This window comes from Botrytis porri, assembly GCF_014898465.1.
Source record: "Botrytis porri strain MUCL 3234 chromosome Unknown BPOR_010, whole genome shotgun sequence".
In the NCBI taxonomy this organism is placed as follows: Eukaryota; Fungi; Ascomycota; class Leotiomycetes; order Helotiales; family Sclerotiniaceae; genus Botrytis; species Botrytis porri.
The window spans coordinates 378,288-402,551 of NW_024066084.1; the positions used below are offsets into that span (position 1 = coordinate 378,288).

Below are 24,264 nucleotides of genomic sequence, written 5' to 3' on the forward strand. Positions count from 1 at the left end.
CGCAGACAACGTGCTTGCTTTCTTTTTCATAGGTAGATAAGCACGGGGCACTTCGAGTAAACATATACATAATCACCTCATCTTTCCAAACCTCCGGATTCGCATTCTAGTTGTTCAACTGACAACCTAGCAATTATAAATATGTATTTCGGCAAAACTACTGGGAAAAAAAAGACTGGAGAGCATTCCTCTAGTCAGAATGAGATCCCTAATATTGCTCAGTGCTTAGCTGCCAATCGAAGCAAACGCGACAACGAGCACATAAATGCGATGACCTTTCAAGATGAATACTATCGGGACCGTCTACGAAATATTCAGGCCACCTACAAAGTTAAGCTAGATAGTTTCCCTGGTCTAGGTTACATTTCACGCATCAAACTGATCTGGGACCATGATCGTCTCTTGGGTACTTTCGAGTTGGACGTTTTCAAAGGTTCTTTGCTTATTGATCCTGGTCCTACCCAGGAGCACTTTAGGGCAGATATTGAATACTCAAAGTTCCACGAGGCACGAGCCAAAGATAAGGAATCGAGTGAAGAGTCTGGAGATGATAATGATACCGCAGATGATGGAGATGATGAGATTGCTACTACTCGAGAGTATCGTTTCAAATGGCGTGGTATAAATTCAAAGATCCCACATAAAACCTTCAACTCCTCCTTTACTGTCGGCAAGATTCGATTTGGCAATGGCAAGATTTGGGGATACTTTGAGGCAATGTCTGGTGTTGGGTTTCCAGGTGGTCGTTGTGAATTTCATGGCAAGATACCTCATGGTCCTTGTCTTGTGGATATGACGATTCAGCAGTTTCTTGATAAATGGAATGGTTATGCTGAGATTGAGGAGGATGAAGAGCCACGAACTCCTACTCCAAGATCTTTAACTGCAAGGTCACACACTGAACGTGATGGTGCTGGTTCAACACCTTCACCAAAGGGTGATACATCACAAGTTGAGGAATGGACAGAGGATGATCAACAGAATTTCATTGAAATGATCACGGGTATTTATGATATCACTAGTAAGGAGATAGAAGAGGATTGGTCGTCGAAGTCAAAGGGATTGATGGTTCGTCTTCACGTGGACCAGCAACAAGGAAAAGTGCTAGGATTTTTTGACATCGGCATAGTCGAAGGGTTCTTTTGTTTGGATGATAGAGTCGAAGGCCTCACGCACAACGATCCAATGGGGTTCACATGGTACGGCAAAGGAACATTCTCTGGATCATCTGAGAAAGGCACTGGTACGATAAGCATTCGAGCACGAGGAGGTAGAACAGTAGAAGGTATCTTTTGTGGCATGCCTGACAAGAATGATGGCGAGATTGATTTCCGTGGTACAAAGCGAGTTCTCCCATTAGGAGTTTCGGGTCGTGGTGCAGGCTATTATCGTGCGCAATGGGCAGAGTATTCACGTTTTGGACTGGATATTCCACAGTCAACTCCTAATAAAGGACGATGGGGAGTCAGAAAAGAGCTTGCTAAGAGAGTGAGTTGGAATCGCTCTGGTTCTGGTGATTCTGCTAAAGATAGTGGAGCACCGGAGAAAGCCTCTGGATGAAGAATGGTTTATGATGGTCTTTGACTATTCTTATGGATTATACTTATAGGGGATATGTTGGTATCAGCGAGATTTTTAGATCTTCGTATGCCTAGAGTAGAGTATTAGATGGAAAAGGTTAATCCAGGTTATCTATATACATTGTGTTTATCGTTTGTGATTGAATACCGTACATGTACAGAATGAATCTAGCCACAATCTTATATCCATCGTGCTGTATATATATGGTGATCTCATTTGAAACAAGATCTAGTACTCGGTGATATACTGAGAAAACACGATAGCAGTCAATATATTACAATTTCGAAAATGATACCAAATACTGAGCTTCTCGTCCAAATCCTTGTGCAAAAAGATCTTTTAACGTTACACGTGACCTTTTTCTCATTTTTGGAATATCTAAAAATCACCAAGGGCATTTCAATATTGCACCGATTAGGTATAGATAGTAGTAATAGTAGTCTGCACCAGCAGTTTCGCGAAATCTGTTTGAGAGTACTTGGTTTGAAAAGGATTCTTGTATTGGATATAGATATGCAGTGTGTATTTTAAGGAGAGGTAGAGGAAGAGGAGGAAGTGTTGTGCTGTGAGAGAGTTGTGAGTTGTGAGTGAGATGTGAAATGGGAGAAGGGAGAAGGGAGAAGGGAAAGCTTGTAAGTAATGTTTGGAAAGCTCCCCCCGCAGAAATATCTAGGTAGGTAGGGAGGGAGTAGCACGCACTTATTAGTCGGGAAGGAATGGATGGTATGGTATGGTGAGTGTGAGTGTGAGTGTGAGTGTGGTGTGATATTAGCTTACCTACATCGATCCAAGTCACCGAGTCTAGCGAATCGAAACTCCGTTGTTGATTATATGGGAGAGCCAGCGACTGTTTAACTATATATTTGTTGGGAAGTTGTACGAATCGAAGATATACTTGCTTGCTTAGGTTTGTAGGTATCTTGTCTTATCGATAGGATTTGATTTGATTTGGTTTGATTTGAGTTCCTTCATATACGCTATCCTCAACATCTTCAAAATCCTCAAAATCTCTACCTAACCTTACTAGGTATCCACATACAAAGATATTCTTGGATACTGACCCACGAGCCATGACCCACGAGCCAGTGTACGGAATATATGTAAATATAAAAAGAGACAAACGGACGGACAATTCCCAACCCCGAAGTGTAAACTAAGGATGCAGGAGATAGAGTATGGTATATACGAAGTACAGTATCTATGAAGTATGATGGTGGAGAATGTAGAAGATTATGGGCATGGGGCGACTTGGCGCGGCTGGCACGCGTATTTTGTACGATGGATGGATGGATGCGTGTGAGATTGTGAGTGAGAGATGTGGATGATGGGTGGATGGAGCTTGGTATGGCTATGGATGGAGTACACGTTTTTTGTAGATGGTGATGGGGATGGGGATGAATGGTGGGTGGATGATAGGTGGATGGATTGCGTATTTAGATGCAGAGGATTTTGTTTTTATTTTTGTTTTTGTTTTTGTTTTTATCTGCATCATACTCATTCATTGGGGAGGAAATTAGTTATGGGATTGTTGTGGGATTCTCATAGAGTGGGTTAGAGGTTAGTAGGGATTGCGCATGTGAGCTAAGGGGTGGATGAGGAGCATACGATTTGTTACTATGTATATCGACAGGCATAACACGAATGGATAGCTTCCTTGGGCTGGAGTGCGGGCTGGGTGTTTGGGGAAAGCTCGTATTGGATGGGCGAGGCCACTTTGAGGTGGTGATGTGCTATGCATGCAAGGCATTTGATGGGTTGAATACCTAGGTAGGTATCTAGCTAGTATCATGATGATTTGATTCGAGCTCACTGTACAAATTCCAGAGTGTGGTGATAGAAATACAAGAAGAGACTCGCGGCGTCCTCGAGTTCATGCAGGAAATTTCGAATAGGATTGACATGATTCATCCAATCAAAAAATTGATTAATGCAGATGAAACATACGTAACCGATTAAAGGGGCACTTGGTGTAGTGTCGTGTAGGTAGAGAGTAGAGAGTACTGTCATAATGAGTATTGTTGTGGTTCCGAAATCACGTCCACTGATTGTCATTTAGAAGATCAAACCTTGGAATCCCTCGTCGCTTTTCTTCATGAGAGGATGAAACCTCCTGTGTAAAATTACTTTTCGTTGTGGTTTCTCTAGTCTGTGGTTTCAACTTTCAAGGAGAATGTGGGTGATGATGACATCAATTTGGATGTTTATTAGAGGGATAGGGATAGGGATAGGGTATTAGCACGATAACCTAACTTTTCTTTTCTTTTTGTTGATTAACTTGAGATGTGTGAGATTGGATAGATAGATAGATAGATAGATAGATAGGTAGGTAGGTAGGTAGGTAGGTAGGTAGATACTGTAGTTATTAGTGACTTTGATAGTTATTAGATATGATATATAAGTTTGGAGATTATTTAGATTTAGATTCAGATTCACTTGATATTATTTGATATATCCCTAGGTAGATGCTCCGATCATTCCGTCATACCTGACATAGCATAGTTGTGAATTTTAATAAAGACTTGAACTGTAACATGGTTAGCGCCATAGATACGGAGTCAAAGTATTAGTATCATCTACTATCTAATTCAATCTTTTGATTCGAGTACCTTTGCCGTATATCAAACTTGGGATTTGGATATATACTAGATAGGTAGCTATATACCATATATTACCTCAATGTGCCATGCCATATTGTAAGATTATATATATCCTTCCGATCCACCATCCAAAAAAAACCTGTTAATAAAGTTTATATAAACCCAGCAAGCCAGTGATGCACTTTATACCTTAAAGCCTGCTAGCCCAGCCCCTCGACTAAAATGTCAAAGTGATAAACTTCTCGAACGGCCTTATCCACCCAAATCCCAATCCCTCACAACCCTCTCGACCCTCACGATCTTCTAGAGTTTCGCAAGCTTACGTTCTAGCTACATTGCCATTGGAAAATCGTAATATACACTTAACCAATCCACTTTAGTATCTTCTTCCTTTTCATGCTTCATGCTTCACGCTTCACGCTTCACTTGGATTTTATATATTATTCTGTTAATTGAAGCATTGATTCGATATACAATCGTGTATGATTCAAGCAAAAGGACTCGAGAAACAATAACAACTGTACTTGGTTTTGCCTCGACGGATTTGGATCAAATATACCCCAAGAACAACATCTTCGCACACACAATTCAAACAGAACAAAACAAAACGAGACAATACTAATAACTAACTTATTTGCGGTTGGCTTTACTCTCTGTCTGCGTTATTCCGAGCATATCCTCCCGTTCGAATTCACGCAATCTCAACATATAACTACGAAATCACTACGCAACCTGCTGGCGCGCATGATTCCTCAACAGTCAAGGAATATTAACCCTCTAATTTACCTCTACATGAAATCTCAACAATAACCACGAAACTTCGCCGAATAACTAATTTCTCAATTGTAAAGGAATATCCCTATTCGATTTACCCCCTCCAATACCGAATAAATTACAAAGATTTCTATAGAGCGACATACAAAAACCTCAAGTCTCCATATCCTTTCTCGGCGGATTTGCCGCCGACTCCTCCTCCGTTATGGATCAAGCCGGGCATGCTCTCCTGGCTGCGAACCTCATATATGCTCGAGAAAATACGACAAATGGCACAACCACGACAGATGCGGCGACCGAAGTGCGACCACCTATATATAAAGCTATTGGAATTTCATTGGCCGTGGCTTCAGGAGTATTCATCGGAATATCGTTTGTGTTGAAGAAGATTGGATTATTGAAAGCCAATGAGAAATATAATGAAGAAGCAGGAGAGGGGTATGCGTACCTCAAGAATGCCTTGTGGTGGTCTGGTATGACTCTCATGATTCTGGGAGAAATTTGCAATTTTGTGGCATATGCATTTGTTGATGCTATTTTGGTGACTCCGCTGGGCGCACTCAGTGTCGTCATTACCACGATCTTATCCGCCATTTTCCTCAAGGAACGACTGAGTATGGTTGGAAAGGTTGGATGTTTTCTCTGTATAGTTGGATCTGTGGTTATTGTTATGAATGCGCCAGCGGAAGCTTCGGCGGCGACAATTCAAGAAATGCAACATTTTGTGATTGCTCCGGGGTTTCTTAGTTACGCCGCTGTCATCATAATCGGCTGCACCTTTCTTGGATTTTGGGCTGGACCACGATATGGAAAGAAATCCATGCTTGTGTATTTGTCAATTTGTAGTTTGATTGGAGGACTTAGTGTTGTTGCGACACAAGGTTTGGGAGCTGCAATTGTTACTCAAATTGGTGGTACAAAACAGTACAATCAGTGGTTCTTGTACGTTTTATTCGTCTTCGTCATCTGCACACTTTTGACAGAGATCATTTATTTGAACAAAGCACTTAATATTTACAATGCGGCATTGGTAACTCCTACATACTATGTTATGTTTACGAGTTCTACCATTGTCACTTCGGCCATTTTATTTAGAGGGTTCAAAGGAACTCCAACCTCTATTATTACGGTTGTCATGGGATTTTTCGTTATTTGTTCTGGAGTCGTTCTTCTTCAATTATCGAAATCAGCCAAAGATGTTCCAGATGCTGCCATTTTCGCAGGTGACCTCGATCAAATGCGCATTATTGCCGAACAAGAACAACCAGAAACCGAACCAAAGGCAGATGCCATCAGAGGAACAGCAGCTATTGTTAGAAAATTCTCTTCAGCTCGACAAAAGATGGAAATGGAGGAAGCCAAGAGACTTCATGAAGAGTCTCACTTGGAACCACTTGGCGAAGATGAAATTGTTGAATGGGATGGTCTTCGAAGACGTAGAACGACAATTGGTTCGAACTATAGCGCGAGTATGAGATCTCGTGCTAATTCATCTGTTCCTCCTTTACCCGAACACCAGCAACCAACTCATAGGTCGACTCTTCCTAGAACACCTATTGCTCACCCACCTCTTGGTATGTCTCATTTCCCGGATCCAGAAGAAGATCGCGACGAAGAAGATCGTCCAGGTACCAGTCTTAGTTCTTCCATCTTTGGTACTATTCGCAATCGTGTAGCTCGTGGCAAATCTCTTTCTTCGGGCACAAATACTGTTGTCAACCTACAAAGTCCTACTCACCCCGTCCCCTTGACCGATATTCGTACCTACAGAGGTGGTGATGGCGATATTTACAAAAGCGAAAATAGTGATGAAGCTTACTACATTCATGATACTCATACTTTAGGTTTACCACCTGCTTTACGTGATCAGAAGACTGAGTATACTGGTTCGGGAGGTAAACATATCACAATTCAAGAAGATCTACACCGTCCACTGTCCAGAGCTAGTAATCTAGTTCCGCCAACACCCCCACCTCACTCTGCTAAGAGACAATTTTCATTCCAGAATGTCTTCAGAAAGGGTGGAGGACCACAACATACTGATGGACCTCCACAAGAAGTCCGTTCACCTGATAGAAAACGCATGGGTTCTCGACATGGAAGTGATGAGGTTGTCAAGGGTGCAACCGAAGAAGAAAGATTGGGACTCGTCAAAGGCGATACGAGAACACAAAGTCCATCGGGTACTTCTAGTACTCCTTCTTTCGATGAGTATCTTGAAGAATTAGAACCGTGGAGTTCGGAAACCAAGGGATTTAGAAGAAATCGTTCTCCTCCCAGAAGAGATCCTGCGTTGGGTGAAAAGGGTTCGTTTCTCTAGGGGATACAGGGATGGATGGACATATGGGATATGATGGAATGATATGATTCATGTGGAGTTTTGGCGTTTGCGAATACCTAAGAAAGTTTTCCTTCCTGGCATTATTATTTGTTTGGTTGATCGATTGATCGATTGATTGATTGGATGGTTGGATGGGTGGTTGGTTGGGTAGGTGGATTATTATTACTGCAAGTGTATTATCACAAGCTTTGTATATGGAAGAAAAATGGGGTGGGGTTTGCCTAGAAGGCGATTTGAATTAAGAAAGATGATAGAAGATAGATAGGATTATTCGGGAAAGTGATTAGGAGGTGGAGGAAAGACCTTTGATACCTCCTACCTAGAAATTATTAGGGACTCGGTTGTAATTATACACAGAGACCTACCTTCTTCTTAACTATGATTGATTTCTATCTGTCTATCTCTTCATGAATGGGGAGATTATGTGATGGGATTCTGTGGATTGAATTCGTGTGTGTGTGTGTGTGTGTGTGTGAATTTTTGGGGTGCATGGAGATATCGAATTAGTGTTTTGAGAATTGAGAAGCATTAAACAGTATTTCTTCTTCTTCTCAAAGAGAAAGAGAAGAGAGGAGAGAGAGAGAGAAGAGAGAGAGAGAGAAAAGTAATCTTTCTACCTGTTTCTTTTCTATTTCTCTTCTACCTAACCTAGTCATACGGTAGATTATTCTTGAATCTTCATTGTCTTGCTTGTTGCTAGTTTTGTGGGGAGGGAGGGAGTGAGTGGGCACATGAATGAATGAATGAATAAAAGTTTCGCTTGCTCGGTATAGGTAAATAGGTGGGTAGGTAGGTGAGTATGAAGTGAATCATGATGTTTGGATATCCCTAAGCTTGGGATGGTTGGGTAGTTGTGTATCGTTGGGTGGTGGTGATGCTTTATTAGGGGGATTCTTTTTCTTTTTTTTCTTTCTTTTTTTTTTGTGCATTTGAAGAGGGGGGGGGTGAGGGGAGATGTTTGAAAGAGGGGGTTTGTCGGAGTTGGGAGAGAGGAGAGATTTGAGGGGAGAAGTTTGAGGGGTGGGACAGTTGGCGGGGGATGATAATGAATTATCGTTATTGTTTCTTGTTGTGGGTTTGTGGGCTATGGTTGCTGTACCGCTATCGATCGTTCATTATCTATCAACTATCGATTTGGGAAGAAGCAAGAGCAAGGAAAGAGGAGGGGTATGAAAACTCTGAGAAATCTGTTCCTGTTCCAATAATCTCAACTTCATTTCTTCGTTCGAGGATTCGACATCGTTTCGTAATATCTGAATTTTGAGATTGGATATTAGCATTGAAGTTTTGACGCTCTTGTACAGAGTTGATGTTGGGGGGTTTGTCGGCAGATAGCTAGCTAGGTAGTTGTGGTTATTGGAGCTAGATGGGGGAGCGCGGGGGGGAGGGAGTGAGGGAGTGAGGGATGGATTTTGGGGCTTTGGATGTTATATTGTGGGAAGAGTAGCTGGGGATAGTTGGGGATAGCTGAGGATAGTTGGGAATAGTTGGGAATAAAGGAGCTTAATATATAATAATGAATTTTGATTCTGGACTCTTTGTTGTCGGTGTACTGCGAATGGTTTGTGCGTTGTTGTTGTCATTGTCGTTGTCATCTGAATACTCGTGGAGTATTGTCTCTTTTTCAAATGACAACGATAGGTGGTGGATGAGGAGTTCTTGGGGAAAGAGCTTATAAGCATATCTGTATCTACGTAAGATCGCAAGTCTCAGCACGAATTTGGCGACCATGCAAACCGCGGTATCTCAGTATTTTTGCCGCAATTCCATTTTTGTCAAAGTTTGCGTGGATACTTTGGTAGGATTATCGTTTCTTCGATCAGACGGGCGAGGGTTTCTATACGCTGGGAAGTCTCTTGGAGTAGCTAGGTTGCTAGCTCCTCTGTGGAGAGTATAATGGAGTGTGAGTTAGGGGAGAATGGGATTATGAGAGAGAGTAGAGAGTAGAGAGTGAATCCCGAACTCCCCCTATCTAAGTATATAAATGATTTCCCTGCTGCAGTTCACGTAGAAGAATATATTTGCTAGCAGATCTCTGTAAATCTTGGTAGAAGCGAGCTCAAAATGAATTATTAAGCGAATTGATTTACTAAGAGCAACTTGATTATATAAATTCGCAGTCTCGGGACAATTCGGGTGTCATTCGGGTCTCTGGTCTTTGGTCTGATGAAACTGAGGAGGTCGCTCGACCTTTGAGTTTGGTTCGCGGGAGTCGAGATACCCATGATGGGTAGGTGTATTTATGGATGTTTTCTTTTTCTCCTGGAGGTCGTTCATTCGTTCATTCGTTCTTTTTTTCGCGCTTTGCGCTTTTTGATTGAGGATTCGCCATTTTAGAAGTGGATGTTAGGGATGGGAGGATTGGATGGGCTGATATGATGAAGGTTCATCGTGCGAGTTAATTTGAATCATCAAAATCTTGTGCTCGAATTTGGTATGAGTGATGTTCATTGTGTTGAATGACTTGATGGATTGACTCTTAGCGAGAGACATCGAGTCATTGACAATGAACAAAAACTGTGATTCTAACGATCATGTGTATTAGTGTCAAATTTGTGCTCTTAAGTTTCGAGGTTTCCTGAAAACGAGGAAGAGAGTAGAAGCACAAATAAGAATCATTCTAAAGTCCCAAACCTCGCTTCACAATTCACCTGCTTCTTAAACATATCTACATAACAACAACTCATTTCAAAATGGGCCTTCTCCAGGAGAATCAAGATCCTCCTTCTACTTCTCCACAAGTTTCAAATCGTGAAAAACTTGCCTCCGGATACATCAGACCTCATAGCACCGACTCAGTCCGAACAACAACCTCTTCACCACCCACCATCCAGCCCGTAGATCTGGTGACCTACACTCTATCCTTCCAAAGCACCAAAGCGCACCACGGATTCGATGCAAATAAATACACTCTATCTGATGACATCTCTCAGTATTCATCAACGCTTTCCCTTCAGAGCGTTGATAAGAAAGCATTTAGAGAGAGAACCGAAAAATGGATTGAGGGGGTTGAGCGTGGGGAATGGGAGACGAGGAGGTCAGAAGGGTTGGGAGTTGGAAAGGGAAGGGTAGATGAAGGAGTTTCTCATAGTAAAAGACGTAAGAGATATAGAGAAGGGAGGGGTATGGTGGGTGATGATGATGATGATGTACGTGGAAAGAAAAGTCGAGTGGGAGAGCGAGAGGATGGAGATAGTGGGATGTGTAAGGGTCGTGAGGTTTGCGAGAGGGGGATAATGAAGGATTTGGGAAGAAGGTCTTTTTGTGAGGAGCGAGAATGATGAGACTTGAAGGTTTAGGTGTAATATTTAGAGCGAATTGAATGAGTGGAAGTTTGTTGTCTGTGTGTGGTTTGGATATGATGGATAAGCGCACATATACAATTTTTAAGACTGGGATTTTCTTAGCTGTTATGTTGTGCTATAGTATTGTAATCTAATATCATCGATGCTTCTTGGACTGTTTTTCTATGTCTGGTTTCAAAATCGTTCGTGTGTGGCTACATTAAAGATTGTTTTTTATTATACAAAGTTATTTCAAATGAAATTCGAGACAACTTTCTGGAAAGCTCCATGGAACCCCCCCTTTCTACTGAGGCCTACTGAGCTTCCCTAAATCTCCCATCTGAAAAACTACTCTACTAAAAATACGATGAAAACACATCTCTCTCCTTTAACGATATGTCATCTCAAACTTCACATTTTCTCCCCACCGAATGTACTTCACCCTAGAGTCCCCGCTGCCACGGCCAAACTTCCTCCCTAGATTTCCACTCCCGAATCGCCCTCGGCACTTTCTTCCATTCTCCCCACCACCACCTCCAATCCTCCGCTGTCGGTGCACGACACTGCGGAAACCACGTACAGCCATCTCTCCAAGATTTCCCAGCTCTCGGATCTTTTCCAACCATTGAATTCCTGCTCGTCGCAACCTCATCCTCTTCAACCGCCCACAAATACTCCCACTCTCCAAACAAATACGGTCTCTTCTCTCCATCCTCTGGAACCGTATATTTCTCATCAATAAATCCCATGATCATCCAATCATCTACTCGTTGATTCGGTCCTTCAGACTGTAGAAGTAAAGTTTTGGCGCAGTCGATGAAGGATTTTGCTGCGTTGTCGTATGGGTTCCGACGGTCTGGGGTGAGCTCCTCGTAGGAAGTTGTGGAAGTGTGTTTGCTTCCGTGAATTGAAGTGATCCGACTCATGAGTTTTTTGGCGAGTAAGATTTTGGTCTTGTGGAATCCTTTGTGCGGGTTTCGGCCGGTGAGACTGGTGGTTTGGTTGAGGTTACTAACGGAGGTATTGTTACGGGGGTTTTGCAGAGGGAAAGTGAACGGGGTTGGGTGGTGCGATTGTGTCTCCGAATGCTTGGGCCCATGTTGTGGACCAGCGAGCGGACCACCAGGTTGAGGAATGTGTTGCTTCATTGTTGGATTGGGGGTTGGCTTCTGCTATCATAGTTTGTTCAATCTGGTACGGCTCATAAACAGGGAGAGTTTGTTCTTGGGACCATTGAGAAACTACCCTCGTGACAGATTTTTGACTTCCTACGTCGGCAAAGTATGCTTGGCTGGGTGGTGAGACAGTCACTTCTGATGCGCATCCGTCGGCCCATCTACTAGAGGCTCTTGCTGCTTCGTTGCAAACATCATAGTTTGTGTCTTTGAGGTCATCGAGATGGAGATCAACGAACTTGTCTGGTCCAGTGAGGTAAGACCCGGATGGTGTGTACGAGGGAGGTTGTTCTTTAGACCAGTTAGGTTCTTTAAGGTCTGTGACATTATCGATGGGTGGTGGAGCTAGTACTGAGCCAAACATCTTGGATGGTTGATCTGTGTTTTGTATGTTGATGAAATGGCAATGTGTATTGTATGTAAAGACGAAAAGTTATCGGCGTTCATATATTGTTTCCTCAAGATTTGAGGAATGACAACAGGGAAATTATATAATACCATGTTAATGAGCACCATGATTCCTCTTGTTTCATTCCCGTTATATGACTGGATTCGTTGATGTCAACTATATGACTTATTCGAAACTTCCAAGTTCGAGTCAAAAACATTGTGAAATAATCATCTAGAAATCAAGTCCATGAATATTTGCAAATCAAGTTCGGATGACAACATATGATTGAAGAGAAATAAAATTGTTACTAAATACAGAGGATATGAAACTACCCCTAAACATACTACCCACAGAGCATTATCAAGTATGCACCCCCTTCCCCCCTTTCCTGTCTGAAACATAAAATATTTCCAGCTTTCAACAATACATCTCGAAGTTCTTCTACTAATTATTAACCTCTTTTGCACCACTTAGATCTAATATTCTTCTCTTCCACGCCTGGTATAATTTGACTTTATTTGCTTCTGAAGATCCAATATTTAACTTATGTTTTTCCTTTGTGGTACTTGCGTCAATTTCCTTCGACTCCAAGTCATGACATTGAATCTCGTTCTTGTTGTCTTCTCCCACTGCGATGGTGTTCTCGGAATAGTCATGACTCTGCTCCGCACTAGCCCGTGGAGCCAGATTGAGAGTAGATGAGTTTTTGGGTGCGGGTAAAGGTGAGTTAGAATCATGGGTGGGAACTGGAGGCCTAGGTTTGGTTTCGGTTGCTCCTTTGGTTGCTTCTTTGATGTGGATGATGGCTTTCTCCTCAATTTCCGCCTTGGGTGGCTTTTCGGACAGCTGATTAGAGAAGGTACGAATGTTTGGCTTGTGGAAATGTGCTCGAAAGAGATTGCTAATTTTCATTGATGTCCTTTGTGCAATGATGTAGGTCTTGAGGGGTTGGTATTCTTGAACTGAATTCCTTTTTACAACGTTTTCGATCCTCTGGACCCGTGTAGTTTCTTCGGTATCTTGTCTTTCAACAATTGGAGGTGAAAAATTATCGAGTCTTTGCATTTTCAACTCTCGAAGTCGAGCAAGATGATGGTCGGGCAGATACATCACAGGGAGACTTGATATTCCATCTTGAAAAACATTGCCAATTGATACCTGAGTATCTGTTGATACACCCACTTGTTGTTGTATAGATTCTTCAGGTGAATGAACTGGAGGTTTTTGCACTTGCTGCATAGGTGGCAAAGTATGTTTTTGTTTATGGTAAAGGAGCGCAGCTTTGTGCAGTTCGAGTTGATCTGGAGCTCCCGAGGGGTGTTTGGAGAAAAGCATTTTGAGTACAAGAATAGTCGAGCAGGCCGCAGGCGATTTCATATAATATCGATTACTTTGGTATGAAGTTTAGATAGATGGATCGTTTTGATTGCTTCAGGAAATGAAGAGAGAAATGAGATTGATCCGTGAATACATTCAGAGATTTATGTAGCGCCCGAAACTGTATTATACTGACTCTACCAGATATTTCGAATCATCAAATCATATTTAACAGGCAAATGTTCCGCTTGGAAATTGAAAGTAATAATACACAGTCAGGAAAATCTTATTTTTGAGTCAATTTTTAGAGATAAGAAAATGAAACTGCAGTGAATAATTATCCACAACTCCTCTCACCCAATTCACAAAGAAGGACAAAGGCACAATAATAATTCATATTGAATCTCAATACCCCTTGAACCGAATCCACACGCGCTCAACGTATATAGCACCTCTTTTCCCAAAAGCCTCAACCTCCCCAAAAATCATGCCTCAATTACCAAGCAACATGCTCTCACAAATAACTCCCAGAAGTACAACAATCTCCTTTCCATAAGTTAGCAATGGAGCCTCTATATCAGATATATAAAACGTACCTAAATAATTGCAGGGTTTGAATCTCTTACTTTTGAGGTGGTTCGGGTCCCAGCACACTTTTGATCTGTTGCATAGTTGTAGGAGGAGGAGAGGTAGTAGCTAAGTCCTCTTGGTTAAAAGTGTCGACACGCTTTGGACCTGCCGGTTCTCGTAGGCCGAGACTGCTGAAGGAGGTATATGCTAGTTGAGGAGGAGCTCTTGAATGTTTGGCGCCATTTGTTGATTTGCGATCTAGTAATTGTGTTGTAGTTCTTGCTTCGGTATTTGGGTCCATGGCTTTTGGGGGAGGCGGGTTTGGATTTGAGGACATTGGCGAAGGAGTGTCGAGTAAGAGGATTTGGAGGCTCATAAGTGAGTCTGTGGTTGGACTATGCATAACTTCACTCGTAAGGCTTTAAGTAACAGATGGCTAGCTGGTGTATAGAAAGGTTGCAGCACTTGATTATACATAGAAGAATTGGGTTTAGAAGTTTTGTTTGTCTTCAGTTGAGCAAATATGTAGTACAATATGCCTGCAGAGTCGAATTCGGGGCCAAAAATGGTCTAGCACAGAAAAGGGACTCCAAATCTGAATGGTCCATTGTTGTCATCATTGCATTGAATAACAATTATCAGCCCATTTGGCTGTGAATGAATACTTTTTCTATTTGGGTGATCAGACAAGAGTGAAAGTTACTCAAATTCATGCGCAAGCCTCGATGCCTTTGCGTTCACCAGATAACTATTAACTCTATCTTTGTGGACACGTGTAAATTTGAAGCAAAATATGAAATTTGGATAGGGTATCTCGGTTGTAAGTTATTCTCGATCTGTGTACGCTAGTAGATTGACTTTTCCTTTCGAACCCGACTGGAACCCAAACCTAGACTGTTTCCCACACCAATGTCTTGACAAAGCAATCGAATCTAGCATGAATTTCTATCATAGTGCCCCAAATCATAGAACCAGAGAATAAACTCGTCAGAAGGCTGCCCCTTACCCGTCGATAAATATCCCTTTCTGACGATCTCCAAATCCTACAATACCTTTTTATCGATCCACTCCATGCCCATCCCCATCTTCGCAGCCTTTTCCTTGTAACGACGCGTGAGGGCTCGTGTAGCTCGAGGAAAGTTATACGAGTTCGAAGTCATAAGATTCGAGGCCGGGGCGATAGTTGTAGAAGTACGGCGTTCGGGTTCTGCGTTGCTAAGGAACATAATTACTGCTATGAAAATCGGGAAGTTTGACGGAGGATCGTTGGCTTGAGGATACTTAAGTACCCGTGAAGAATTTCTAAGGGACTCCATTGAAGTGGACATTTCTCGTGCTATCTAGATCATATAAGTGTAATATAAGTCGGGTATTGCTCATTGTGATTCAAATATCGTTTTTGTATAACTTAATAAAGGAGTGTTTCAACTACGTATTTTGGTACCATCAAGCAACAATTCGAAAGCAAACGAATGTGTCAGACAATCACTGTTCTCAGGACGTGTCCAGGATTTTCAGGAGCCAGGGTTGCATCTTGGCATTCAGAAGCTTTCAATCTCTGAAATCAATCCGACCATTCAAATTGTTTTGAGGCATTGGATCTATTCTAACTACTGGACTACTTTCAAAGGTCAAAAGCTTATATCAGTCTCTCAGTCCAGATAATGGAACGTCTTGTCTCCAATTATCATTATGCGTGCCTCCAACGAGCTCCAGCTTGCCACGCTCCGTATCTGAGCTTGTCCAATTCAATCTGGACCTTTCGAGAACCGCAAAAATCGATGACAGCATTGTCATATGATTCATCGAACCATTCCAACCCTTCGCATTGATATGAATTTGTGAGTTTGTTGAAAGTTCCATGAAAATTCTCGAAGTTTTTTATTTGGTTGCGAATCAATTGCTCAATCAATCTATGCTTTGCATCCTGCAAGTCATTCTTCATCAATAAGCTCGCACATGACACAGGAATGGGTTGCGTCTTGTCATTCTTGTTGTTGTCCTTGTCGTTGTTGTTGATACGTGCGGAGAATTCTTGAAGCCTTATAACGTATGGAGAATACGGAATGTTTAAACACTCTTTGAACTTCTTCTCATGGCCATACCATAATACCTCTTTAACTAGAGCTGGTAGTGGTGGATTCTCTGAGCAAGCAGTTTGCGTGGAAAGCGATAATGTCATCACGGGTGGAATTCGCGGATCTTCGTCAGGCACCGAATCTTTTAATAACATCAAATACTTCTCGGACGCTAACCAAGCCTCTGATCCAACCATTGAAATGTTGCCTGGAACTGGACAGTAGTCGGACATCAAAAGGTTGATAGGTTTTAAGACAATGTAGTTTCGTCAGCTAATGAGGAATTCTTCCAGGATACGGAGACCAAAGCGTCGGTACGAAAAATTGTGTAGTGAGTATTTACAATATTGTTGTGTGCTCAGTTGGTTTGAAAAATGCTGGAGCGTTGCAAGAAATTTTTGTTGAAGTTCAGGTGTGAGGAAAAAACACCGCCAAAGAGGATGTTTATACATAAAATTCGAACAGAGAATATGATTCAGAGATAATTTTTTGGGAAATATGACTCCAAGAGAGGAAGATATGAATAATCACTAGAATTATCATTGCACCACCATCTCCTCATGATATCACTACCCCTCACGAGATTCGGTGCACTTCGAAGTTGTGGCTGCGTCATTTGAACCACATAGTCCCACGCATTAAAATAATCAATCACATCCTTTTGCGATAGATGTTTCCCATTATGACCTCGCTTATAGACTCGAACAAAAAATGAGATTTCCTGGTTGACAATCGTCGAAATCTCGATATTCTTCATGCGCTGGAGGTTGTAATCTCCCTTCGACCGATTCATATTTTCACAAGGAGCATCAACTCCGAGTTTGATGAGGTGTATCTGTACGGGCAATGTATGATCTTGCATATGGTAAAGTTCATATAACCTCAGGCGATGTCTGAAAATGAGGATTTTAAGAGTACTATTGTAATTGGAGAATTTTTTAACCAGTCTCGATTTCAAGTAATCCAGCATATGAAAATGTGGTGTAGATATGGAGTGAATACCATCAACGCTCGAGTATGCTGGAGGTGCTTCTTCCATGGATGGACTGATCGAGCTTCCCTCCGAAGACATGGCTATAGTCCTCTTTTACTGTAGATTTTAGGATTTTCATAAAGCTGACGAATACAAATAAACATGAATTTTGAATATTGCTGTTTTTGGAAAGTCTTGCGAAGAAAGTTGGGAGTATTATGACTTGATCGAAATGAGAAGAATCATGTGCACAAACTGACGGAGCAAAACTGCTTTGATAGGAACAGAAGAGACCAAAGATACAATTGAATATTGATGCGATCCGTTTGCAAACCTAGTTCATATAAATAACATGAAATGATGAATGGTTCAGAGCGGTATGTGTTTTGTAAACTACAACGCGACGTGAGCATCACTTGATATACACCTCCAGTCATACAAAACGGTTTACACGATGGCTGCTTTTACAGTCTCGGGAAATATGTCGAGGCTGCAAGTACTAGTCATCAGACCAACAGATCTATCACAAACATAGTAACAGTACGATTACCGACTTGGTCATCTAAAATAACCACTTTGGTATCATCGGCATCGGGCCATGCAAGTTTATGATGTATGGCTTTCAGCTTGAAGTTGTCAGACCATGTTCTGCGAGCACCAACATCATATTGAGCACCATGAAAACTCACAAGCTGTGGAAAGGAGGTTGCTGCAGAAGGCAATCATCTCCACAACAAAGCCAAAAGACAATATTGGCTCTCATGAGACAAGCATGTGTCTACAAGCATCATTCTAGATACCCATGACCTTAGGGCTCTAAAAATGATTTGGGATAAAATCCGGAGAATGCGCTCCACATATCGACAGGAACCAAAGCTTTTGTGCTGATTTGAGTACAATACTATTGTCTCCAGAAGTTGCCATCACTACACACGGAGATTCCCCGAGTGAGATAAGATAGATAGATTCGGGTGCAAATGTAATCAATGTTATGTGACTTAAGCCATTGAAATTGGATAGAGATTGATGTACCAATAGCCACAAACTTATCTTTCATTGACATGATTTTTGATCCACGCTCTAGGAATAGCAATTCACATTGATATCGGATTTCGCAACTCACCGCCCAATAGCGGTGAGCAAACGCGGGATTTAATGCTGGTAATATACATTACCCCAACCCAAATTTTTCATCCTCCTCAATACCCCGCAATCATCAAACACCCCACCATACGACATCATGGAGAAAACTATAGGACTTTTGGGAGGAGGGCAATTGGGGCAGATGCTCTGCGAAGCTGCGAATCCTCTTGGTGTTAAGGTTATTATTCTCGATGCACCAAACTCCCCAGCCAAACAAGTTAATGCTAAGAACGACCATCTCGATGGCTCTTTCATTGATGCTGAGAAAATCCGCGAACTTGCGAAGAAAGTAGATGTTTTAACAGTGGAGATTGAGCATGTGGACACATATGTATTGGAAGAGCTCGCAAACTCTGGAGTGGAAGTGCAACCCAGTGGGTATTCGTTGTGATATTCATCATGAATATGTTGATTCAAGCTTTGAAACAACACTAATATAACTTTAGGCTGGAAGACGTTGCGAGTCATCCAGGACAAGTATTTACAGAAAGAGCACCTCATTAAAGCCGGAGTACAGACCGCGACATCACAAGCGGTAGAGGCTGGAAATCTTGAGGAGTTCGGGCGCACACATGGATACCCATTCATGCTTAAGGCAAGAAAAGACGCCTACGATGGACGAGGTAATTGCCCTGTGAAATCAGAATCCGATATCAAGAATGCCCTTGAAGTGTTAAAGGATAGATCATTATATGCCGAGAAATGGGCGAGCTTCAGAATGGAGCTTGCGGTAATGGTTGTGAAGACAGAAAATGAAGTTTCCAAAGATGGGGACTCTACGATCGCCTACCCGGTCGTCGAAACAATTCACGAAGATAGCATCTGCAAATTAGTTTATGCTCCAGCAAGAGGAATTTCTAGTGACCTCCAAAGGAAAGCACAAGCCTTAGCGCGCAAGGCAGTGGGTAGCCTTTGGGGTAAAGGTGTTTTTGGGGTTGAACTATTTGTTATGGGAGATGGTGAAATACTGGTCAATGAGATTGCTCCTCGCCCTCACAAGTGAGTCATTTGAGGCGTCGTCTCAACAGGCAATTTCAAACGAGTACTAACACAAGCTTACTATAGTTCGGGACATTACACGATTGAAGCATGCCCAACCATGTCTCAATTCAAATCTCAACTTCTTTCAATATTAGGAATCATGCCATCCTTCCCCAACTCAGCTATTCCTTCAATGTTTCCTGCAACGATCATGTTGAACATCCTTGGTGGAGCGTCAAAGGATTCCCACAAGGAGTTAATGCAACAAGCCGCCGCAATCCCCACGGCCAACCTTCACATGTATGGAAAAGAATCCAAGCCAGCCCGCAAAATTGGCCACATCACTGTCATTGGTAGCTCCATGGCTCAAGCCGAGCAACTTATTTCACCCCTAATTACGCTTAACGATAACATGCGCGCCGAACGAAAAGGTCTCCCCAAATCCACATCTACGACAATCTCATCTCCATCTTCACCCCAGAAGCTTGTCGCGATTACTATGGGTTCAGACTCAGATCTCCCCATTCTCAAACCCGGTCTTGCTATCCTTGATTCACTTCAAATTCCATACTTCCTTACTATAACATCTGCGCATCGTACACCACAACTCATGGCAGATTTCGCCCGCGACGCCGCTTCCAATGGCTTTAAAGTTATCATTGCTGCTGCAGGCGGAGCGGCACATTTACCTGGTATGATCGCTGCGCAAACCCCTCTTCCAGTCATTGGTGTACCGGTGAAGGGAAGTACATTAGATGGAATGGATAGTCTTCTGAGCATAGTACAAATGCCTAGAGGAGTTCCTGTTGCAACTGTTGCTATTAACAACAGCGTCAATGCAGCGTTGTTAGCAGCTAGAATAATCGGAGCTAGTGATAGTGTGGTGTTTGCAAAGATGGAGAACTATATGAAGAAAATGGAAGATGAAGTTGTCGGAAAGAAAGGAAGATTGGAAGAGGTCGGATGGGAGGGATATTAGATTTTGAAGGATGTAGAATCACATTGATACCACGCATTTCAACTATGCATTTCGGAATATATAGTTAAATAAGAATAGACAAATACAATCAGCAACTAAATTTACATTCGCTTGATGGATCTACTTAGTTGGTTCCTATGCTAACTACCCATCAACGCCTGACATCCGAACCAGAAATTTTCGAGGAAGTATAAGGTGAAAAATCACGAGAACTACGTCCTTATTGAGCCATTTCCATTTCACCCACTCCATAGACTTATCCACGAAACTGGGCTCTCAGCGCCATCAATTGTGCCCTATCAGCTGGTGGCAAACTATCAATCAATTCCTGTGGCATAGCCATTACTTGCGCCATCAACGCATCTGCATCTGGTTCGGCTACTTGAGCTGGCGGTGGAGGAGCCTGTCTTTGTTGTGGAGGAGGTGGCGCATAACCTTGTACTGGCGGCGTACCCATCATTGGCAAACCCATTTGGCCTGCCATATGTGGAGGAGGGGGTGGATAACCAGATGGGTATGCCGAACCTCCATATTGAGGAATGGCCGCAACGGGTGGAGGAATGCTTGGGACGGGGGGAGCGGATACTGGTACTGTGATCGATGACTCGATAACAGACGAGAGGGCTTCAGGTTGAACAAGACCCATCAGAAGAAGGGCTTGGAAAACGGCGTAGGATAGTTGGGGAGCTTGATGGAGGAGTTCGGTCGCTTTTTGAGGATCGGTCGAGGCAAGAGTCTTCATTTGGGAGAGGACATCGAGAAGTTGGGATGGAGGGAGAGTATTCAGAGTGCGAGAGATAGCATCAGGGCAGGTGAGGCCTTGGGGCAACTCGATGCCTATTGGTAGAGGCGGCAATGGGGAGGTGTTTGAGGCTTGAGGAATTGGTAGAGATGGAGGTGGAACTGGAAGGCCATTCGTATTGAGAGGGGGAGGTTGATAATTTGGCGCAGACTGGAAAGAAACACAAATTAGCACACTTTCTATGTATATTTGTAAATCGGATTATTGTAGGATAGAAGCTTGACATACATTCTCTTCCTCACCACCATCGTTTGAGAAATCAACGCGCAATTTTCGATTCATAATTTCGTAGTCGTTTAAGTTCCTTACTGCAGAAGCTGCGGAATCTAGATGGACGCGCAAATATTTAGCAGTGTAACCATGGATGGGAAAGTCGCAAACCAAATATGCAGTGTACTGCACGTACCTGAATCGGGATACTCTGCGAAACCGAAGCCTTTGGGTCTACCTGTTTCGCGATCATAGACAAGTCGAAAATTGACAACATTTCCCGCGCTGCTGAAAATATCTATTATCTGCTCCTCGGTAAGACCTTTTCATACGGCATAAATTAGCTTTGATACGGTACAGGAATGATGACCGGTCAAATAGAAAGATGATAAATTACCATAAGGAATATTTCCAACAAATACAGACTTGGAAGGTGGTTTTATTGACATGTTGAAAGAGGCAATGAATGTTCCAGACTATGGAAATATGCGATGGACAGAGTTGAGATGATTTTGTTTGCAAGATTTGACCCTTTAGAAAGGAATGCAAATGGATTGATCACTTCTTTTGTCACTGCAAATTTGAGAAATGGCACAGAAAGTCTTTGAAGAAGTGATTTCTGGCTACTCTAAAACCCTTCTTGTCCTCTTCCTTATGAGCACCGACAATCCAAATCCCTTTTATAATTGCGGAAGGAAAGGTGATTTAATAGTATTGCCTCTGTTTTGAGAAAAATCGATTTTTATGTTGTTTTGAGCAGTATGGAAGGAGCACACGTTCTTGATAGAAATGATAGCAAGGTTTAGTCCATCGCGCTTCACGACTTTCACTATGCTTGGCGTCAAAGCTTGTGTGGAGTGAGGTGCGGCTAAATTAAAAATACGCTAGGACGGTTTTCGTTGATCTGATCATTGAGCTTCACAAATCCCCCTCCGCATCACAATTATACTCCCCTCAAACCCCGCCACAATAATTCGCAGATCGAATTGTGCCCAAACTTTCGAAAGCTGCCATCATGTCGAACAATCCACAAGATGTTTTCAAGAGGCTGCAGAGAATTGCAAGTGAAGCAAGTAGAAATGGTGGCGGAGGACCGGCACCAAAGGGAATAGCAGGTGGAGTGGCTACACTTATTGCACTGGGTGGAATCATGGTCGTTGGAAATAATGCGCTTTTCAACGTCGATGGTGGTCACAGAGCTATCAAGTATACGAGATTAGGTGGTGTTGGCAAGCAAATTTACAGTGAAGGTATGTATTTACTTTTCCTGGGGCGACTATTTCACATAACGTGGTGGCTAACATTACGATTTTGCTTTCCAGGTACACATATCAAGATCCCATGGTTTGAGACTCCTATAGATTATGATGTTCGAGCAAAGCCACGCAATGTCGCCTCCCTTACCGGTACCAAGGATTTACAGATGGTCAACATTACCTGCCGTGTTCTCTCAAGGCCCAGAATCGATGCCCTTCCTCAAATCTACCGAACTTTAGGTACCGACTACGATGAGAGAGTACTACCATCGATTGTGAATGAAGTTTTGAAGAGTGTAGTTGCGCAATTCAACGCCAGTCAGTTGATCACTCAACGTGAGATGGTTGCAAGATTAGTCAGAGAGAATTTGTCGAAGAGAGCAGCTAGGTTTAACATCATGCTCGATGATGTTTCCTTAACAGTATGATATTTTTAAGATATTCTAGAAATGACAAAGATGCTAATGAGTGAATAGCATCTCGCATTCTCTCCCGAGTTTACAGCAGCAGTAGAGGCCAAGCAAGTTGCACAGCAAGAAGCTCAGCGTGCTGCATTCGTAGTTGACAAGGCACGTCAAGAGAAGCAAGCTATGATTGTTAAGGCCCAGGGAGAAGCACGATCTGCGGAGTTGATTGGTGATGCTATCAAGAAGAGTCGATCATATGTCGATTTGAAGAGAATCGAGAATGCTAGAGCAATCGCACAAATCATTCAAGAGGCTGGTGGACGTAACAAGATGTATTTGGACTCGGAGGGATTGGGATTAAATGTCACTGAGGCATTTGAGGATAAAAACAAAAAGGCATAATGAATTGGGATGGTAATGGCGAATTAAATAAACTCTCTCCACTGTACTACAAGCGTATGTAGCATGTATACTATATTTTCTGCAAGGTACAAGGTGTGCCGAACGGGTTTTGGCCCATGGCTATGATTGCATTCTTTGAGCATACACAATACATCTTTCTTTGAGCCGATTCAATCCCCACTATTGGTGGGTAAGAGGTGCAATCGCAATCTCCAAAACGAAAAAATACTCTTCAAAACTTTCAGGTCTTTAGACTTCTATTTCTCGCTTGAAGTCGTTGTCTAGGTATCCGTTAAGATCATTGTAGCATTCAAATTGCTGATCACTTGCATTGACCCCATGTTAGAATTTGAACTTGTCAAATCCTCTCTTTCGGAACACGGATCAAGCCTTGCTCGAAGTACAGGTCGGTCTCGAGGTTGGTTTAGAACGACTCACAACTTTGGGCACGCAATCACAGAGCTCTCGCGTCTTTGGAGGCGAGTCACGTGATATATGTTCATTCAATAATTTGTCTTGGCGCTTGGCGCTTATAGCCAAGACACTCGCACCTTCCTTTTGGATGATAGCTTCCGATAGCATTTTTACGGACCTTCCCCTCAGGTTTAGATTGGCCCAACCTCATGGTTGAGCATTTGGATTGATACGAGTAAACTCAGATGATTCAGCCAATTCAAATTGGTGTGTCCCTGGCCGATCTTCCCAAACAGTTGGAATTACCTTATGGAATCCTGGTATCACGATAAGACCACAGACGAACATTACAGGGGAAAGCTTTCTCCGCACTTTGTGTGACTTTACCGTTGAGTGAACGCATATTGCCTTGTTTAAACTTCGGACGTAAACTGTCAATATGTTTACTGTTATGGAGCTTGGCAGTCCAGCACAACATCATAACTCGAGATAACAAACCAATTAGCGGGGCTCAATTGAATGAATATATAAAAGCTCGGCTTTTCCCCGACAAATTGTGTATCGAAATCACCCTCCTCTTACCGTCCTT

General features: G+C 42.5%; 11 protein-coding genes across 11 annotated transcripts; 5 read left to right on the plus strand and 6 right to left on the minus strand.

The window, feature by feature from the left end:
* Positions 1 to 141: 141 nt before the first annotated feature.
* Positions 142 to 1,560, plus strand: EAF01_007583 (uncharacterized protein; the record flags this gene model as incomplete). Its single annotated transcript, XM_038915839.1, has 1 exon — positions 142 to 1,560. The coding sequence occupies one exon, from the start codon at positions 142 to 144 to the stop codon at positions 1,558 to 1,560; it is 1,419 nt and encodes a 472-aa protein (XP_038768310.1).
* Positions 1,561 to 5,157: 3,597 nt separating this feature from the next.
* EAF01_007584 (uncharacterized protein) lies at positions 5,158 to 7,272 on the plus strand (the record flags this gene model as incomplete). Its single annotated transcript, XM_038915840.1, has 1 exon — positions 5,158 to 7,272. One exon carries the CDS (start codon positions 5,158 to 5,160, stop codon positions 7,270 to 7,272), a length of 2,115 nt encoding a protein of 704 aa, XP_038768311.1.
* A 2,714-nt stretch (positions 7,273 to 9,986) lies between these two features.
* EAF01_007585 (uncharacterized protein) lies at positions 9,987 to 10,574 on the plus strand (the record flags this gene model as incomplete). The annotated part of the gene is made up of 1 exon (XM_038915841.1): positions 9,987 to 10,574. One exon carries the CDS (start codon positions 9,987 to 9,989, stop codon positions 10,572 to 10,574), a length of 588 nt encoding a protein of 195 aa, XP_038768312.1.
* A 446-nt stretch (positions 10,575 to 11,020) lies between these two features.
* EAF01_007586 (uncharacterized protein) lies at positions 11,021 to 12,116 on the minus strand (the record flags this gene model as incomplete). Its single annotated transcript, XM_038915842.1, is given in 2 exon segments — positions 11,021 to 11,588; positions 11,608 to 12,116. 2 exon segments carry the CDS (start codon positions 12,114 to 12,116, stop codon positions 11,021 to 11,023), a joined length of 1,077 nt encoding a protein of 358 aa, XP_038768313.1.
* A 471-nt stretch (positions 12,117 to 12,587) lies between these two features.
* EAF01_007587 (uncharacterized protein) lies at positions 12,588 to 13,478 on the minus strand (the record flags this gene model as incomplete). The annotated part of the gene is made up of 1 exon (XM_038915843.1): positions 12,588 to 13,478. One exon carries the CDS (start codon positions 13,476 to 13,478, stop codon positions 12,588 to 12,590), a length of 891 nt encoding a protein of 296 aa, XP_038768314.1.
* A 604-nt stretch (positions 13,479 to 14,082) lies between these two features.
* Positions 14,083 to 14,433, minus strand: EAF01_007588 (uncharacterized protein; the record flags this gene model as incomplete). Its single annotated transcript, XM_038915844.1, has 1 exon — positions 14,083 to 14,433. The coding sequence occupies one exon, from the start codon at positions 14,431 to 14,433 to the stop codon at positions 14,083 to 14,085; it is 351 nt and encodes a 116-aa protein (XP_038768315.1).
* Positions 14,434 to 15,720: 1,287 nt separating this feature from the next.
* EAF01_007589 (uncharacterized protein) lies at positions 15,721 to 16,341 on the minus strand (the record flags this gene model as incomplete). The annotated part of the gene is made up of 1 exon (XM_038915845.1): positions 15,721 to 16,341. One exon carries the CDS (start codon positions 16,339 to 16,341, stop codon positions 15,721 to 15,723), a length of 621 nt encoding a protein of 206 aa, XP_038768316.1.
* Positions 16,342 to 16,583: 242 nt separating this feature from the next.
* EAF01_007590 (uncharacterized protein) lies at positions 16,584 to 17,180 on the minus strand (the record flags this gene model as incomplete). The annotated part of the gene is made up of 1 exon (XM_038915846.1): positions 16,584 to 17,180. One exon carries the CDS (start codon positions 17,178 to 17,180, stop codon positions 16,584 to 16,586), a length of 597 nt encoding a protein of 198 aa, XP_038768317.1.
* A 1,141-nt stretch (positions 17,181 to 18,321) lies between these two features.
* Positions 18,322 to 20,184, plus strand: EAF01_007591 (uncharacterized protein; the record flags this gene model as incomplete). Its single annotated transcript, XM_038915847.1, has 3 exons — positions 18,322 to 18,598; positions 18,671 to 19,223; positions 19,290 to 20,184. 3 exons carry the CDS (start codon positions 18,322 to 18,324, stop codon positions 20,182 to 20,184), a joined length of 1,725 nt encoding a protein of 574 aa, XP_038768318.1.
* Positions 20,185 to 20,440: 256 nt separating this feature from the next.
* Positions 20,441 to 21,645, minus strand: EAF01_007592 (uncharacterized protein; the record flags this gene model as incomplete). Its single annotated transcript, XM_038915848.1, has 4 exons — positions 20,441 to 21,136; positions 21,215 to 21,312; positions 21,393 to 21,518; positions 21,594 to 21,645. 4 exons carry the CDS (start codon positions 21,643 to 21,645, stop codon positions 20,441 to 20,443), a joined length of 972 nt encoding a protein of 323 aa, XP_038768319.1.
* A 566-nt stretch (positions 21,646 to 22,211) lies between these two features.
* Positions 22,212 to 23,261, plus strand: EAF01_007593 (uncharacterized protein; the record flags this gene model as incomplete). Its single annotated transcript, XM_038915849.1, has 3 exons — positions 22,212 to 22,446; positions 22,519 to 22,874; positions 22,929 to 23,261. 3 exons carry the CDS (start codon positions 22,212 to 22,214, stop codon positions 23,259 to 23,261), a joined length of 924 nt encoding a protein of 307 aa, XP_038768320.1.
* Between the last annotated feature and the right edge of the window lie 1,003 nt (positions 23,262 to 24,264).